This window comes from Vipera berus, assembly GCF_964194415.1.
Source record: "Vipera berus genome assembly, chromosome: 2".
NCBI classification, from domain to species: domain Eukaryota; kingdom Metazoa; phylum Chordata; class Lepidosauria; order Squamata; family Viperidae; genus Vipera; species Vipera berus.
This window is the reverse complement of record NC_138203.1, coordinates 99,655,835-99,673,655: the sequence shown is the minus strand read 5'-3', so window position 1 is coordinate 99,673,655 and position 17,821 is coordinate 99,655,835. Positions and strand designations below refer to the sequence as shown.

Genomic DNA, 17,821 nt, shown 5'->3' with positions numbered 1-17,821 from the left:
CAGGAAGAAGGCGGGCTGGGTCGAGACCGCTCCAAGCGAATGCCTTGGCTGGAGGGAGGGAGGGAGGGAGGGAAGGGCTTCCTGTTTTGCCTGATTGGAGGCGGCGCTGGAGAAGGTCAAAGGCAAATGCAGAAAACTCAGGCGGCTGTTTGGCGGGTTCCCCACCAGTCCTACCCTAGGAGGATGAAAGTAGTGACAGACTACGGGGCTCCCCGGTGATCAGAATCGACCTCCCAAGAGTCATTAAAAGGCCGGGAGACAAAAGAGGGTGGGGTGGGGTCAGTAATTGATCGATAAATGATGAAAGGTCATTGGGTCAGTTAATTTTTGTGTGGGGGGGGGAGGGTGGGGCACTGTAAAAACTCAAGTCCCTAATCCTGGAAAAAGGTGGCTAAAAATGAGACTGTGTCACCCAGGGTTGGAGTTGTCTTACTATGATGGTTGGTCACAGAAGTCAGCCAGATGTTCAGACTGGATTTGGCATTTTTATCCACCTGTCGAGCCCTTCCCAAGGACCTGGGAGAGGCAGATGTGGGTGTTGCATGGTGTTAAAAAGATGAATCATCGGAGAATATAAGGCTGTTCCCAGTAAAGCTGCAATTGAATTTGTCAATGCTGATGGTGTACAAGTGGTGCTATAGTTGTTTTGGAGTTGCACCCGTGGCACCTGTTACTATTGGTACTAACATTGCTTTCTTTTTTTCAGTTGTTCTAGTTCTGTTTGCAGGTCTTTGTATTTTGTTATCTTCTCCAGTTCTTTCTCTTCTATTCTGCCTTCTCCAGCCACTGCCACGTCCGCTAGCCAGACTTTTATTATTACTATTTGTAGTACTATTAGTTAAAGTATTATTTATTAAATATAATGTCTGAGTGTCGAACAATCAGAAGCTTCATAAAGGGTTGGGTGAGCTTAAGAGTTTGGGGACCCCTGTTAGGAAGTGATGTAGCATTAGCAGGTTGGCTCCTTAAAAGGCTATTTGGGTGTGGATTCGTGTTTAATAGATAAGAAAATCTCTACACTACTGCAGATCAGTCAGACAAAGAATTAAGGGACTCCTGCCCTCCCAAATGGCATTTTGCTCTAGGCATCTGTTGAAATGGGACGCACATGCAGGCAACTGCAGACACTATAATAATGTTAGTCTTTAAACAGCCATGAAATCACACAATCCATTACATTATTTATATGTTCAGGAAATGATTGTACAATAAAAATTATAAATACACAATAAAAATGATTTGCAAGAAGGAAAAGAGAGAAAGTATTCTGTTTGCTTGTTAGGAAAGATTTCTAAAATATGTCTTTAAAATATTAATTTGAAATGGCTTATGACAATGAATAATAAAACTCCTGAGAGGATCCTGTGTGTAGAAATGTACTTTCCAATGTTACTTTATACAGCACCACCCCAAAATAGCAATATATAGCAATTGCTATAAATACTGATTTGTTCCCATAAAGTAAATGTCCATCTCTGACTTCTAAGCAAACAATTCATTAAAAAAATCAGAAAGGTCAGCTATTGTTTCACATGAGGGAGGGGAAGGAAGGTAGAGGTCTCAGCCCCAAATCCTTTAATCCCATTTCTCTTTACACAATACTGTAATGTGTATTTCTCAGAAAACAGCAGTATCAAAGTTCACCAAAAAAAATCACAAGATGAAATCACTGACATACCTACATAACAAACAGAGGATGCCCAGCAAATCCCATTCCATACGTAACATAAATAAACCAAGAGAGTACTTGGCTGGATATTCCTACTCCAACTTGCTAACCCAATGCTCCTACCTCTTTTATGAAGAAAAAAGGTAGCTCCTTATGTGTACTATAGGTCACGATTACAATACAGTTCCTGAAGTATGTAACCATTAAAGATGGTTACTTTTTCCCCATCATGTCTTGTTGATGGCTGCAGAAGGCCCACATTATCCCCAAATTTAATCTCAGGGTGGTTTATAATCAGATTTACATGAAAGAGAGACCAGACTATTAGCTCCCTGTTGTACTAATTATGGGTAATTTGCAGTAATGTTATTTGGATTAAGACCTAGCTTGTCAGTTTTCATAAAATATATAAATCATTTTTTCATAATATTCTGGTCCTTGTTTGGACAATTTGGTTACTTAGAGGATCCTGTTCTCCACACAGAAATAGATAAGGCATCTCATCAACAACTTCCTTAATACAACATTTATGCTAGAGATTCCTTCACACCTCCCTTTACTGTAATCTTAATGTACACTGCTCCTCTAAAAATACAAACATGGACACAAATGAACAATAAAAATACGTAACTCAACTTCAGGAAAGATGTACGGTAAAAATTTATAACTAAAAGGTTCTTTGCACCTCACCTGGACTCTGCACTGCCACAAGAGAAATAAACCTCACAGCTTGAAAGCCCTGCTCTATGCTAATTTTCAGAAATGTCTGTTAGATTATTTGAATTACTATCTTTTCTTTAAGAGGGTTATCTAAATGCAGTATACTATATTCTGTTTGGAGGGGATATATAAAATGGTGACTAATTTTATTATATTAATTATACTGTTGATTTGCCTTGCCAAAAAAAAGATTCTGCTATTGATGAATGTTGGTGCAGATTTCAGGAAATCAAAATCTGTTACCATGCTTGAAGTCTGATGCTTGCATTTTCACCATATTTTTTCGCCATTGTATTTGGGCAGGAACATTTCTAACAAAGCACTGCGTTCCAGCCACTTACGTTTATTTTATCAGAATGCCATAGGGCTCAAGTGAGGCTCTGAAGTAGTCTTGGAAATAAAGATGTGACTAGATGTTGTTGGTTTATATTATAGCAGTTTCTTGTTTAACAGAGCTTTAAAAATATTTAAGTGAGTTTAGATTAATGTGCAGGGAAGCTTTGCATGTGAAGTATTTGTCTGCAAACACGCTGGTGGTATTAGACACTTAAAAGGCTCATACATACAAAATACATTATATTAGTATAATGTAAAAAGGGGTCACTAAGATCAACACCAACTTGATGACATATAATCAGATCAACAAATGCAAATGGTAAAGCAATCTTTATTTCTCAGTGTTAAAGTTAAAACATTTTACTAAGAAACAAAGTTATGTTGACATAAAACTATAATTACTGCTTGTATAAAACTAACAAAAATATGAGGAAAGATGGACTTCCTTAAAAAGAAATGTCAACTTATTGATAGAAAAGGCCATGTCCTTTATGTCACCTATTGCACCTATCCGGCCACCGTCAAAATACTTACTCTGGATAAACTATATACTTGTGAGCTCCATATGTTTATCAAACACAATAGAGAAAAGCATGTCTTATGAATATACTGAAGCAACCTTTACTATTCCAGTTCTACTGATACCAGAGCAGCTTTTCAACTTTGTAAATATTTTCAGCACATCTCAATGCACGTTTACTTGGAAGTAGAGACTTCCAGGAGTTTTTAGTCCAGGTTGAAACCCTCAAAACCTAGGTTTTACTGCCATCTGGTGGTCTCATAAAATGTTCAGGGGGGGTGGCTTCTGCACAAACTGTCTGCCTCAATGCAAGAGTGGCCCATTAACAATTTGTTGAGCAAATTGTTTCAAAAGGTGGTGGTTGTTTTATTTCTGCTGCTACAAACTGAGACAAGCCATCTACCTGTGACAAATTGTCACAAGATATTTAGAGGTAAAGGCTCTGGTCCCTGATTTTCACTAATACCGGTAGTTACCTCTAGGCAGGCTTGTCCCATTATCCCAAGAAACCATCTGGCCTACTTCTCTTGCCAACCTGTAGGTTCCTGGAGAAGCAGGTAGAGGAAAGAAATAGAACTTTTGTGTGCCAAATCTCCTGGTAGTAAAAGACCTTCTTTACCCCATAGAAGAAAAAAAAGTGGGGAAAGGGAAAAGTGTCTTTTGTCTTGTCAGGTCTCTAACCCCCCCCCCCAAAAAAAAACCCCAATTATTCCATAAGATCAGAGAATAGCCAGTGGAGGCTATGTTCTGCCCTGCTTCTGTTTATTCCTTCTGCATAGTGGCCCATACCTTTGCACAGCCAGATCTGTGGAGAGAGAGAAATGAGAGAGAAAAGCTTTGTTAGCAGTTCTGCTGCCATCAAATAAAAAAAAGAAAAAAGAAATAAAAAAAGAAATAAATGCCACCCAAGAAGGTCCATTTTGCCTCAGGTATGATGCTTGTAGTGGTATTTCTCCCCATAAAACAGGCTATCCACCCCCATAGTTTGGGGAGACGTTTTGTAATTTGTCAAAGGTTGTGCCTAATCAATGGAAGAAGACAATCAGGACTGCTCCCTGTGGCTTCAGCATTAAAGTTGCAGTGAGGAAGTGGCACACACCTCAGCTAAATTTTTGGCACGCCAAAAGCAGGAGGCACAGGCACTTGTTCAACGATGTTCTAGAAGATCCCTGGACATGTGTTATAAGACATATCCCAGATGGTAGGATATCAATGGAACAAACAATAGGAAAGTATAAAAGTAGAAAGCAGAAGTACAGGAGAGTCAGTTTGGTGTAGCAATTAAGGTACCCAGCTAGAAAAAAAAATGGGGATTGTGAGTTCTAGTTCTGCCTTAGGCATGAAGCCAACTGGGTGACTTTGAGGCAATTCCTCTCTCTCAGCCTTAGCAAGGAGGCAAGGGCAAACTGTTTCTAAAAATCTCACAAAGAAAATGTCCATTCTTTTCCAAGCAGACTTCAGCAGTCAAGTGACTCAAAAGCAATATTTGGATTGAGTCCCACTTGGACACTATTTCACTATCCTTGCATCTTTTGTTAAGAAAATCAAACAGCAGGTAAAATGTACATTTCTAATGTACTAACAACATGATTTATATTTATTGAGGGATGTGCAACTTACAAGAAACATACATTCTTGAGCTTTACAGCATTGCATTGGTCTCACATAGATCAGGGCTTTTCAGCCTTTTCACCCATTGCACCACTTTTAGGATATGGCAATATCCAAGTACCACCAGTCGCCTAGCAAGGTGTCAAAAACTTGATGACCAAGAAAAAAAGTGATGGAAGTACAGGTAGTCCTCGACTTACGACAGTTCGCTTAGTGTCTATTCTAAGTTACAATGGCACTGAAAAAAGTGCCCCCCAAGCCACAGCTGAGCAAGACACCTGCCTGCCTGCCTGGTGGTGCTCTTCCTCCTGTCCAAGGTTTTCATTGTTGTGAGCATTGCTGTTGAGGATTGGCAGCGGGGGTGGGGTGGTGTTTGGTTTTTATTCCCATCTACTGGGTGGTTGCAGCAGGTTTTGGTTACTTCACATGACCCTAGGACACTGTGACCGTCATAAATATGAATCAGTTGCCAAGCATCTGAATGTAAATCACAAGATCTTGGATATGCTGTAACGTTCCAGCTGATTGGCTCTCCTTCTGGGCTCAGAAGCGCCAGGATCAGTGCTGCTTTCCAGCTGGAGCATGGCGCTTATCCTGGTGCTTCCACTCAGCCGACAGCCCAAAGAAGCGCTGATCCTGGCGCTTCCGCTGAACCCTGACAGCCCTGCAGCTCCAGCTGTCTCTTGCTCAGGCTTATGGGGTGCTGCCACCGGTTCAGCTCATTCCCCTCCCCACTACCTCTTTTCTAGGATGGTCACATACCACCTGCCAATATACCACAGGTGGTACCCGTACCACTGGTTGAAAAGCCCTGATCTAGATCAGAAGTACCATGTATAACTTATTTGATAATAAAGTCCTACTGAAGTAACTGGAATTTACTTCCAAATAATCACGTAAGAGCACCAGTTTGATGTACTGGTGAAAGCATCAGGCTAGAAATCGGGAGACCCCGAGTTCTAGGCCTGCCCTAGGACCAAACCAGTTGAGTGAACTTGGGCTAATTCCGGCCCTAGAAAGGAGGCAATGGCAAACCACGTCTGAAACTTAGCCAAGAAAACTGCACAAACTAGTCCAGGCAGCTGCCAGGAGTCAAAGCATGTGCTGGCCTGGAACACAACCAAGCGCGACTATGCCCGTCCTCACGGTAGGAAGACATTCAGATCAATTCTGCACATAATTCCCTGCTGCGTTACACGCGGGGATCTGATTGCTCGTTTGCGAAATTGGGAGATAAAAACCACTGCGATGAACTCGGATTGAATGGCGAGCGCGTCCCATAAACTGCCGCTTTCCCCCATTTCCGTACTCGTCCGCCCTCCCCTGGGGACCCCCAGAAATCATGTGATCGTAATGCTAGAGCTACTGAGGAGATGATCTCTCTTTTTCCTCCGCCTTCCTTCCCTTGGAAGATCTCTATGATCTGAACGCCCGTGCGCGCTGAAGCAAGGGGCGTGGCTCCCGTCCCTGGGTGTTTTCCTTCGCGCTCGCGCTCTGGACGCGAGCGGAGCGGGCAGGATGCTGTAAGAAGGTGAGGCACAGGATCCCGCCTGATCCATAAAAGAAGGCGGGCTCGCAGACTTGTGATCGGGGATCGGTTTGTGGCTCTGCTCGCTCATCTGTAAGTCCCGTGGCATAGAGTGAGACTTTGATTAAACTTGCCTAAGGATAGGCTTGCAGAGTATATACTTTACTTAAGAGGTTCCTACTGTTGATATCTTGGTGTGTTAATTATTTTGGATTAATGCCGGGTTAAAAGCTTTCTTGCTGTTTTGGTTGGGATGGGCGCAGGCGATAGACCGAGATCAAAATGCACCTTATTTATTCCATTATAATCGTGTTACAAAACTTTGGGAGGCTGGCTTTTACCTACTCCTGAACGGCAGAAAAAAAAAAGAATTGGCAATGCAGAATAGCTTCTTCTAGGACTTTTTGCTGCCCCATCTCCACTGCTCCGGTGGTCTCTTGCTCAAGCAGATCTTGATCTCAGGGTCTAAGCATGCAGGGTTTGACTTCATTTTAAAAGTGTTTGTGTGCTGCCAATCTGTTTAAAGTTAAGATGTCCTTGAGTAGATCTTAAGACTGCAAGAGTGTGTAGTTTTCTTGGATTGGTTTAAAAACCCGCTGATCATAACAATGAAGTGATACTCTCAGCATTTGATAATAAGTAGTTTGTGTGATAAAGTAGAAGGTTGTTTTTTTTATTAAAGAGTTTTACAAAAACAAGAGTTCCATTTAGCTTATGAGTAGATTTTAGAGGGATATTGTTATTGGTACTTTGTATGTAGTTATGTTAAAGGGGAGTTAAAGCACATTATGAATTTGGTTAATTGTATATTATGCATAATTTTTATTTAGAATATGATTATTATAACCATAATCCTGTATTTAGCTCTGGGAAGTGGGGGGGGGGAAGTGGGCGGGTTTGGGGTGGGGGGGATTTGGGGATATATTGTAAAATCTTGTTTTTGTGTGATAAAGTAGAAGTTTAATGACACTTATCCATTACCTTCCATCAGTAGAATAGAAGTTGTTGATGGAATGAATTTACCTCTTTCTGTGTACCATCCAAATCTGCAGATATGGGTGATGTTTGGATGGAGAATCCTGTTGAATTTGTGGGTGTTTTTTCATGTGAAGTTGAATTTAGCCCACTGTTTGTTACTGTGTTCAGTGGAGCTTATTCCCAGTTTGGGCTACTGAGCTGAACTCTCACTTTTGCTCCTTCCTCTAATGCTTCTGAATTACTTTTGAAGAAACGCTTTAAATGCAGACAGTATTAATTGCTTTTCAATTTCTGTTCTGAAATGGTGTTTCAGGAGTTTTAAGTTCACACATAATTCATACAACTACCTAATTAATAAAAGTCAGCTTGCAAGCAAAATACAATAAAGCAACATAAATAGTAGGGCTAATTAAATTCCTGTATTACTGGGCAATTTTATGGACTTTGGACAATAAATAAAAATATTGAAATTATTTGCTGTGGAAAACCATGAACAAAATGACAAATCCTGAGAAAGTAGACAACACTGTTCTGTGTGAACTACTGTTCCAGATATATCTTCAGGTTTAAAAGAGTGGAATCCAAAATGGTTATGCCAGGACCCCTGAAGACTGATAATTCTGCTCCCTTTTTTCATCATGAGTAAATTGAATGATCCAATCTCATCTGGCCCATTTGAATCTCTCTGGGAAGAAAGTAAATCCAGAACAGTGAAGCTGTGCAGTATCTGATTTCCTCTGGTGTTTTGAGATTAATTTCTTGGTCATGACGTCCAAGCAAGTTCTCTAACAGCATGTTGGAACCTGATAACTGTTAGAAGCTAATTGTTTAATATATGGACTACTTATACTGAAAGCCATTATATTAGCCAACATGTATCCTCTCTCTCCTTCAAGTCTCATTTATGTGTCAAAAAAGTGTTTGTCTCTCTTCTGTTCTGTGAAAGGGTGAGGTGTTGCTTAATTCTGCATGACTCTTCCAGGTCTTTACCATGTTTCCTCTGCACAAAACTCCTTGGAAGATAAGGCACACTGTATGTCAAAAAGAGTTCTGAGTTCTCTCATGTACAGGGCAATCTGGCCAAAAAATCCTGGTTAGTGTCATCTCTGCCTCATCTGTGGCAGAGCTGCTTCTTTCCATCTGTGCTTTTAAACAGCCAAGTGTCAAGTTTACCAGAAACCTCAAATACAAAAACCACTGGTTGCAGAGCAACGTTGTAATACAAAACTGAATCCAAAGCTTAAAAATGCAAAGCAGCAATTCTTTGTGTGTGTTTGTATGCTCTTGAAAAGCAGATCTTTTTCAACTCAATATTCTCCAGTTGGGTTAGATCAGGGGTAGGCAACCTTGGCTCTTTTATGACTCATGGACTTCAACTCCCAGAATAAAAGAGCCGAGGTTGCCTGCCCCTGGGTTAGATGGTAATTCCCCTGAATCCAAGCAAGCCTAATGGGAATTGTAGTCCGAAACATCTGCTGATTAAAATGAATTCTGCCCTAACAGCACTTTTGCAGAAGAAAAGTACTCAGACGCGTAGCTGAAGAAAATTACCTAGATAAACAATTACAGGTGGTCTTCGACTTACATGTATTCATTTAGTGACTGTTCCAAGTTATAGTGGCACTGAAAAAAGTGACTTATGACCACTTTTCACACGACCATTGCAGCATCCCCATGTTCACCTGATCAAAATTCAGACACTTGGCAACTGGTTCATATTTATGACAGTTGCAATGTCCCGGGTCATGTGATCACCTTCCCCATCTGACAGGCAATAGCAATAGCTATTGGCAATAGCACATTCTCAGAAACTCATAATTCTCATGAAAAGCAGTACAGAATTAAAATAGCATACTGCCAAACAGATGGAGGCAAAGCATTTTTATCTTCAAAAGAGCCACGTTTTAACAGTTTTTTGGAAGATGATTAGAGCTGAGGATGTTGAGTGGGGAGGAAGCATGTTCCATATGGTCAAGACAGCAATAAAAAGCATGGTGTATAAGTGTGTGTAACATTCTGTGTTGTTTTTTTCTGGAAGACAACTAAAAAAGTTAATCTCTCTCTTAAGCAGATGTATCCAACTTGTGCCACATGTGGCCCTGTATAGCTAGTAATGTGGCCCCACAAGATAAAAAGAAATATAAAAATAAAAAAAAAAGTTATTTATATACGTTAACTGATGTATATATTAACTATATATATTACATATTTATATGCAGCCCAAGACAGTTCCTCTTCTCTCAGTGTAGCTCAGGCAAGCCAAAAGGTTGGATAACCATGCTCTAAAGCATATATTTTAGTTATGAAATTACATATCAGGGAGCCATAGAGAATTCTGTGTCATATAAAAGCTGCTCTGTGTTTGTGTTTGTGTGTGTTTATGTGTGTATACAATACAGTTGCAGTGACAAGAGCCTTGGTGGACCAGTGGGCTGATGCCTCCTTAAGTTACACCAGCTGCCTGCAATTAGTGCAGGTTCGCATCCCACCAGGCTCAAGGTTGACTCAGCCTTCCATCCTTCCGAGGTAGGTAAAATGAGGACCCAGATTGTTGGGGGCAATTAAGCTGACTTTGTAATAATGCCGCTTGGGGGTGTGTGTGAAAGCCCTAATAAGCAGGCATATACATAGAATGAAGGCTACTGCTAAGCTTGTAAGCTGCCCTGAGTCTTCGGAGAAGGGCGGGATATAAATGTAATAAAAATAAATAAAATAAAATAAAGGTAAATATACACATTTGTACTACTGTACTATTTTTTAAATTAAATCAGAATCTGACCCAGGTAGGGATTTTCTCCACAGTTGAGCTTGCATTATATATTCTTCTATTTATTCAACCCCATTTATCTCCATGTGGTTGAGTCATAAACAGTTTCAACAGCATATTCTTTGCATAATGGTTTGCTGTTACTATTTATAATGTGCAAGATCACAAATTGCCTTTGAAGGTATATTTATTCCACAAGATTTTGGGTTTTTTTAGTTGCAATCCCATAGCTACAGGAGCAGTCTTCTAGATTTATAACAGATCATCCGGTCTACCTCCTCACACCAGTACAGATTAGCTCTTTAAATTTTCAGCAGAGATTAAAAAACAAATATCAATTCAAATGTATTTCATACCGTGCAAAATCAAATATATTTAATATAACACATACACTTCTGCCAGCAGCGATTACACTACCTGCATAATTCAAGGGGGTTATATGTATGATCAATCTGTGTGACCTTCGTGTCTCCCATTTTATGTCCATAGTGTTTTAAAGAGCATTTATAGGCTGTACAGATGGGACCTAAGGAGGAGAGGGGGGAAAAACCTTTCTAATTTAATTTTTGCCTCTGTTATAGAATTTGTATTTGAGCAAACAAATATCTAAGTATCTTGCTAACTACTTTAATTAGAAACTGTCCTGGAGAGTTTCTTCAGTTTAACCATTTGGAGCCAGTCCAAAAGATGGATATCCTCCATATTTAGGATTGTACAAAGGATTCAAAACTGATGTATTACATCAGAGGTCCCCAACCTTTTGGGCACCAGGGACCGGTTCTGTGGAGAGAGGTTTTCACGCAGACTGAAGGGTGCATGGTTTTGTGTGCTGCCCGCATCTCGTGGATGGGCTTTGCTGGTTTGTTCGGCCCGGTTGCTGACATGCCATGGCCCGGTACTGGTCCACGGACCAGGGGTTGGGGACCCCTGTTTTACATAACTTGGTGCATGTGAAGCACCGCTGCTTCATAGTTAAAAGCAGCCATGTTCCCCAGAGGCTCATGACTATTTCAAAGGCTTTCCCCAGTTGTAAGCCAATGTGGTAGGAGAACACAGCCCTTTTTAAGCAAACTAAAAAGTGATATATCTATAATCCTCACACCATGCTGGAAAAATGGTCATTGAATCTTTTCAAGAAAACTTTCAGTGATGGCACATCCTTAGTTTCTGGAGAGAGGTTGTTCCACTGCTTGCCAGTTCTCATAGTCAGGAAATCTCTTATTTCATGTTTATGTCTCCCTCTGTAAATCTTCCATCTGCTGGCTCTGTGAGGATAAAGTTGGAGTCATACAGCCACTGGAGGTATACCCCAAAATATATGCAAATAGAAATCAAGATCTGAATTACTGTAGATCAGGAAATGCTCAAAGACCTGAAGACTACTGTTTAATACTTATATTAACATAGGCAAGGAACACAGAAGTTAAGTGATTAACCCAAAACGGTGCATGCCTGAGGTTTTTTTTTAAGCTTTTGATTTTACTCAGCCAAGCTATAAAGGGTCAGAAACTTTTGATAATCTAAATTAAATTATGTGGTGAGCTTTCCACTCCCCTTCTAACTGTGATTGGAAAGTCAATTACTATTCTACTTTTCTGCCTCCTTCTCTTGTGAGCTGTGAATTCACCTTCTGGTTTGTTCCTTCATCTAGTCCTCTAGTACAACCTGCTGTTCAGTCAGATAAGTAGAGAAAAGAGGAAAAGGGAAGCATTGGTTTGATGAGTATATCTCAACTCCCTCCATGTTCAGTTAAATCCAAACAGTGATGCACAGAAGGCAGATGATGACTTCTTAAATCTTTCTTTTTGTGCTCCCCCACTATTCCTAGGTGATTATGGAGGTCAGTGGGCTACCACTAGAACTGTGGCGCTTAATACTGTCCTACTTGCGTCTTCCTGACCTTGGCCGCTGCAGCTTGGTGTGCAGAGCATGGTATGAGCTCATCCTCAGCCTGGACAATACTCGGTGGAGACAGCTGTGCCTTGGCTGCATTGAATGCCGGCATCCAAACTGGCCTAACCAGCCCGGTGTGGAGCCTTGGTCATGGAGAGAAGCTTTAAAGCAGCATTATCTCTCTTCTAAAACCTGGACCAAAAACAGCCACCATCTGGAATCCTCCAACTGCTTCTACTTATTCAGAAGGAAAAAGGACAGGCGGGTTCTCTGCGTTGGTCCTGGCTGCGAATTTGACAATCTAAGGAGCGCCTTGCTTTCAGCCGGCATGTATGACCGGATTGTCCTGCTGCCAGGAATGTATGAGGAACAGAGTGAAATCTTTCTCAAGGCTCCTGTGGAAATCATGGGAAAAGGCAAGCTTGGTGATGTGGCCCTTCTAGTGAGCTTTGACCAGCACTGTCCAACAATGAGGCTATGCAATTTGGTCTTTATGCCAGCCTGGTTCACACCAGTAATATATAAGGTGAGTATGAAGGAAGGATCCAAAGGAGCATTTGGGTCTTGGGATTCCCTGAAGAACAATAATGTGAGAATTCGGGAGATCTGGGCAATGTGGCAGAATCAACACTGAGCTTTTCCCAACTTGGTGCCTTTTAAATGCACACCCCAGTGTTCCCTACCAATGTGGCTATTGTTTCCTGGTTGCCACCAGATTGGGGAAGGGTTCAAGGGAGCCTGATTTGACATGGTGAGCTGCATCATCTGGAATTTCTGGCTAAGTCATCTTATAGTTGGTACAGTTGGTGGGAATTTAATCAACGCATCTGGATGGCACCAGGGTAAGTAGGGTACCCTGCTAAGTTAGGTCAGCAGTAGACAAAGTATTCCTTTTTCAAGCATGAAAGGACCCCTGGTGACCCGGTGGTTGGAATGCAGTATTGTAGGCTAACTCTGCCCACAGTCTGGAGTTTGATTCTGACTGGCTCAAGGTTGACTCAGCCTTCCATCCTTCCAAGGTCGGTAAAATGAGGACCCAGATTGTTGGGGGCAATGCGCTGACATTTGTAAACCACCCAGAGAGTTTTGTAAAGCACTATGGGACAGTATATAAGCCTAAGTCAGGGGTCCCCAACCTTGGAACTTTAAGACCTGTGGACTTCAACTCCCAGAATTCCCCAGCCAGTGCTGGCTAGGGAATTCTGGGAGTTGAAGTCCACAGGTCTTAAAGTTGCCGAAGTTGAGGAACCCCTGATCTAAGTGCTATTGCTATGAACGCATCATGAGTTAATCAGGGGAAGAATCAATACTCGTTTCATCTCCATGTTGGGTTAGGAGCTATCCTGATGTCCTGGTCTCTCTCTTTCATTCCCATCAGCGCAATTAGAAGATAGTAGACTAGGAGGTTCTGTATCAGTTTGCAGGCAATATTTCTCTAGAAAATGAATTTCCTCTTTGAACTGCTTTTTTAAAATAGGCTGATCTAGTCTCATTCTCTTTTCTTAGACAACCTCAGGCCATGTCCAGTTTGACAACTGCAATTTTGAAAACAGTCAGCTGCAGATTCATGCTCCTGGGACTTGCCAGGTTAAATTCTGCACTTTCAATCAGTCCAGCATCCATTTCCATAGCGTGGCTATCTGTCTCCTGGAAAACTGCGAATTTGTTGGCAGTGAAAATGCTTCGGTGACAGTGGAAGGAAGTCCATCTTTGGACAGGAACTGGGCCTGCAAGCACTTGACCATGTTGGCAAAATCTCGCTCTGTCTTGCTGCAGACATCTGAGTCCTCACATTGCAACATATCAAAGTTTGAGAGCCAGGGAACTCTTCCAATGACAGATATGAGGACCTGCGACATTGTGGTAGCTGAAAACCCAAGTCACATATTTCCTGTTTCACAGACTCAAGTGGTGCCAAGGAGAGGCTTTGAGAAGGAAAGGGAGCTATCTGGGAACCTTAACACAGCACACAAAGAAGAGGCCATGACGATAGACACGGATTCTAGTGACAGTGAAGTAAGCCTGAGCAGTGAGAATGAGGACGAGGACGAGTCGCTGTACAAACTGCCTTACCAGGCTCATAGCTTAAGCCACATGCTGGCCAAGATTGTCCATGGTAGGCCATCAACCGATGGATTACCAGCCCTTCAAAGTGACTATGAGCTAAAATCTTTGGCTCAGGAGCTGCAGCAAGATAAGGAGGCTCAGGGTCTCGCCAACACCATGCAAGGATGCCTTGTGAGAAAATGTCTTTTCAGGGACGGAAAAGGTGGCATCTTTCTGTGCTCCCAGGGACAAGCCAGAGTGGAAGGGAGCATCTTCAGGGACTTGACCTATGCTGTGCGATGCATACAAAACAGTAAGGTGCTGTAAAAGGCAGGAGCAGATCTTGCATGCTATAGTTAAATCTAAAGTAATGTTTAGCCATTTTGTTTTAAGGCCAACACGATCAGCCTTGAAATTCTACCTACAAATATTTGTGAATGTGTATGTCAGCCTGGTAATATTTTTCTAATCGCACTCTTTCAAAACAAAATGATAAATAATTCAAAGGGCATAATTTTGGTTTAGTTTTCTTTTTAAAGTTAGATTTTTTGTCTACAGTATGCAGAATAACTTAATTTATTAATGAGTTGCCTTATGTTGCACAGTGGTGTGAATTATAGGAGAGGCCAAGATGCATGAAGAACTGTGGAGCTTCACCCTTTTCCTATTTTAAATCTTCTCCAATAGCTCTGCTGGCTTCATAGTATCCCCAAATCTTACATATGCATTTTTAACATAACTTCCTCAATAAATTGAATAAATAGAAGAGTAGAAACATTTAAAAAAAATCTAATAAAAGTGGTAAGAAGAGATTCATAGACAGTAGGATTCTATGCCTTTTCCCTCATCCTTATTAATGAAATTGCAAAACTCAGTTTGCCCTGCAGGTTTGTAAATAGGAAAAAAAAGATCCTTGGTATCTTGTGGAATTGCATTTACGTTTGGTGGGTCAGATATTATGAAGACCTGGTTAAAAAGCATTTCAACTTTTGCTGCAGAATGTCAGTCCACAGAGCATTTCTTCGCTTTTTTGTTAAATAATGTAGTTGATCTGTGAATCCAGCCTGTTCCTTCATCATCATCCTACCTAATGTGCACGCACAGAAAAACACACTCTTGAAACGGGGATTTTATAATTCTTCACTGAGCTTGGTGAAGTGAACTTGATCACATGATTCCTGTTTTGCAAATCCCACTTCACCATACCGACAAGTGTCAGCGTGTGAATCATTCCTGAGAGGCAGAACTTGGAAACAAAGGCCAGGTTCCTGACAGCCCTCCTGGGTTGTTGCTTCTACTGAGAAAAAATTTGAGGCATCCAGCAAGAGAATTTGGGTAGAGGCTGCAGAAGGGACAGGAGCAACTGCACAAGATTTTTGGCTTATGTCTTAAAGCCTGTTTGCATCTTTTCAGCCATCTGGCAACCACATTATTTGCCCTCTGTTTAGCAAGACTTGAGCGTTTAGAACTAGCCTTTTGCTTTGGACTGTTTGCCTAAGGATTGGATGGAGGCTCGTGGTCCTATTTATTGAAAAAATATTGTACGTTTGTAGTCAGTTGGATAGGTGAAGAGGAAATAGATGGAAATAAAAGCTGAATCACAGGAATTGCTGTCACTAATCCTCCAGGACAATTGCAATACAATAATGCCTTGCTGCAGGCAAGCAGGGTAAAGACTTCTTCATGAGGGCCAGGCTTCTTATGCAGGAAAAAGCAGAGGGATGACATGGTGGCAGCATTCTTTGGGGTGAGGTGGCGGAGATGTTTGTTGTTGGCATGGCTTTGGAGTGAACCATTAACATGGGGTTCAAATGCCATTCCCGATGGCTCTATTGTTCTCAGGTGAAAATGCCTTCTGTTTGGGCTTGCATTTTTTGTTCCCGTGTTCCAAGGCAATAATTTACTTCAAAGAGTAGGGAGAAGGAAAGGTTTTAACGATATGCTTTGATTTAGGCTTCATTTATATCAGGGAGGGAGAGAGGGAAGAAAAGAAGGGAAGGAAAGAAGGAATTAATTCAGGAATGATTGGCATCACCTTGGATTCTTAGATATGTTATGGAAATGAGCTATGAGCTTGCTCTGAACAGTGCGAGGAGTGATGGTGATGTATTTTTCCATATGTTTAATACACCAAAGATATTGGAATTAGCAAGCCCAGAGAAATGGTAGAAGTGGGGCTGATCCTGTGTACTACAGCACATGTGTTAAACCGTAATGTGATTTGTTTGGGTTGGGTGGCATGTTCTACAAACCCAGTACTGATGTTAGTAATTCAGAGTTTCTGGTTTAATGTACTCGTTTTTCCGGTTGTCATTGACCAAGACTAAGTAAACCATTGGCTTAGTGCAATGCAAGAATTCAGCCTTTAAGGTGACCCTTTTTTTGCTGTTTCTTTTGAGCCTGTCTTGATTCCAGGTGACTACATGGACCCATTCATACTGTATATTTGGACAATGTTTTTAGCCGTGGTTTGCCCTTGCCTTCTTCTTCTTAGGACTGAGAGTGACTGGCCCAAAGTCACTCAGTTGTCTTCCATGCGTAAGATAGGACTAGAACTCACAGTCCTTCTGCTCTTTGTCTAGTGCCTTAAAGGTATCATTTAACTGAATCAAAATCTAAATTTGGAGTCATCGGGGTATAGTGGCTGAATCATGAAACAAAATGTTCCATTTTTCAGACCACTGTCTGGGGAAAAAAATCCATCTACTGAAATATTTTTTTTTGCCTTGGCATTGCTTAAAAGGTTAGGAGTCTTCTCATCCAGTGCATTTCCCCCACCCTCGTTTAATATCTGGGTCTTGTCTCTTGAAATGGCAAACAGTGAGAAGGTTCGGTGTTCCAGGTTGATGGAAATGGGAACCTGAAATGAGAGAATACGCAGTATCCTTGGAATTGCATCTGAGCCTGAATCCTTATGATATACTGGCATCTGTGTGAAAGCCCTAACAAGCAGGCATATACATAGAATGAAGGCTACTGCTAAGCTTGTAAGCCGCCCTGAGTCTTCGGAGAAGGGCGGGATATAAATGTAATAAAATAAATAAATAAATAAAAGCTAAACTGAGCATGAAGGCAGATGTGTCTTCACAGCTAGCTTGCTTGGTTTTTGCTTTGTTTTTTTTTTCCAAATGCAGATTGCATCATGGGGAGGAGGCTGACAATAAAGAAGATCTGAGCTAATTTAAGCTCCCTTCTGCAATCTGGAGAGAAGCTCCTCCTTCAAAACCCACATTTGCATTGAAAGGAAACCTCCCGCTGGTGCCATTATCAGAGTGTCCCAGCAGGTGCCATTTACATTTTTAAAATACCTGCCCTTTTGATGCAAGGATGAATTTCGTGTCTTCTGCTATAAGTCAGGCATCGCAGAATTGCTAGGGTGCAAAAGACTTGAAGGAGAAGTAGCCATGCATGATAGGCAAAACAGTTCTGCGCCTCGGTCCATAAGCCTGAGCTTTTCATCCCATTAGCCACTTGCTTCCATTTCATTTAAAACACAGCAAAGTGGAAACTTTCTTTTGCTTTGCTTGGGCAGTCTCAGAAAAGGGCTGGTTGACGATGTTCCATGCCTATGCTCGTCATGTTCAGATCTAGTTCTTGGCGACAGGAGGTGAATTTGTTTTACTTTATTTAGTGATTTAGCGCTCTCTCTCTCTCTCTCATTTTAAAGTAGTAAAACTTTAAAAAAAAATTCTGATCTTCTTTACTATGGTTACAAACTGTTATTTTCTCTCCTCCCTCATTAAAATTGCATCA

At 41.3% G+C, this 17,821-nt stretch overlaps 1 protein-coding gene across 1 annotated transcript in view; it reads left to right on the top strand.

Annotated features, from left to right (window-relative positions):
• Nucleotides 1-6,443: 6,443 nt before the first annotated feature.
• FBXO10 (F-box protein 10) overlaps nt 6,444-17,821 on the top strand; it is a gene marked incomplete at its 3' end in the record, with an annotated part of 35,425 nt that continues 24,047 nt past the window's right edge. Inside the window, exons 1-3 of the mRNA XM_081318423.1 lie at nt 6,444-6,477; nt 11,958-12,548; nt 13,529-14,386. Coding sequence (XP_081174549.1) covers nt 11,964-12,548; nt 13,529-14,386 — 1,443 coding nt within the window. The 5' untranslated portion in view covers nt 6,444-6,477; nt 11,958-11,963. The remainder of the gene's footprint in view (nt 6,478-11,957; nt 12,549-13,528; nt 14,387-17,821) is intronic.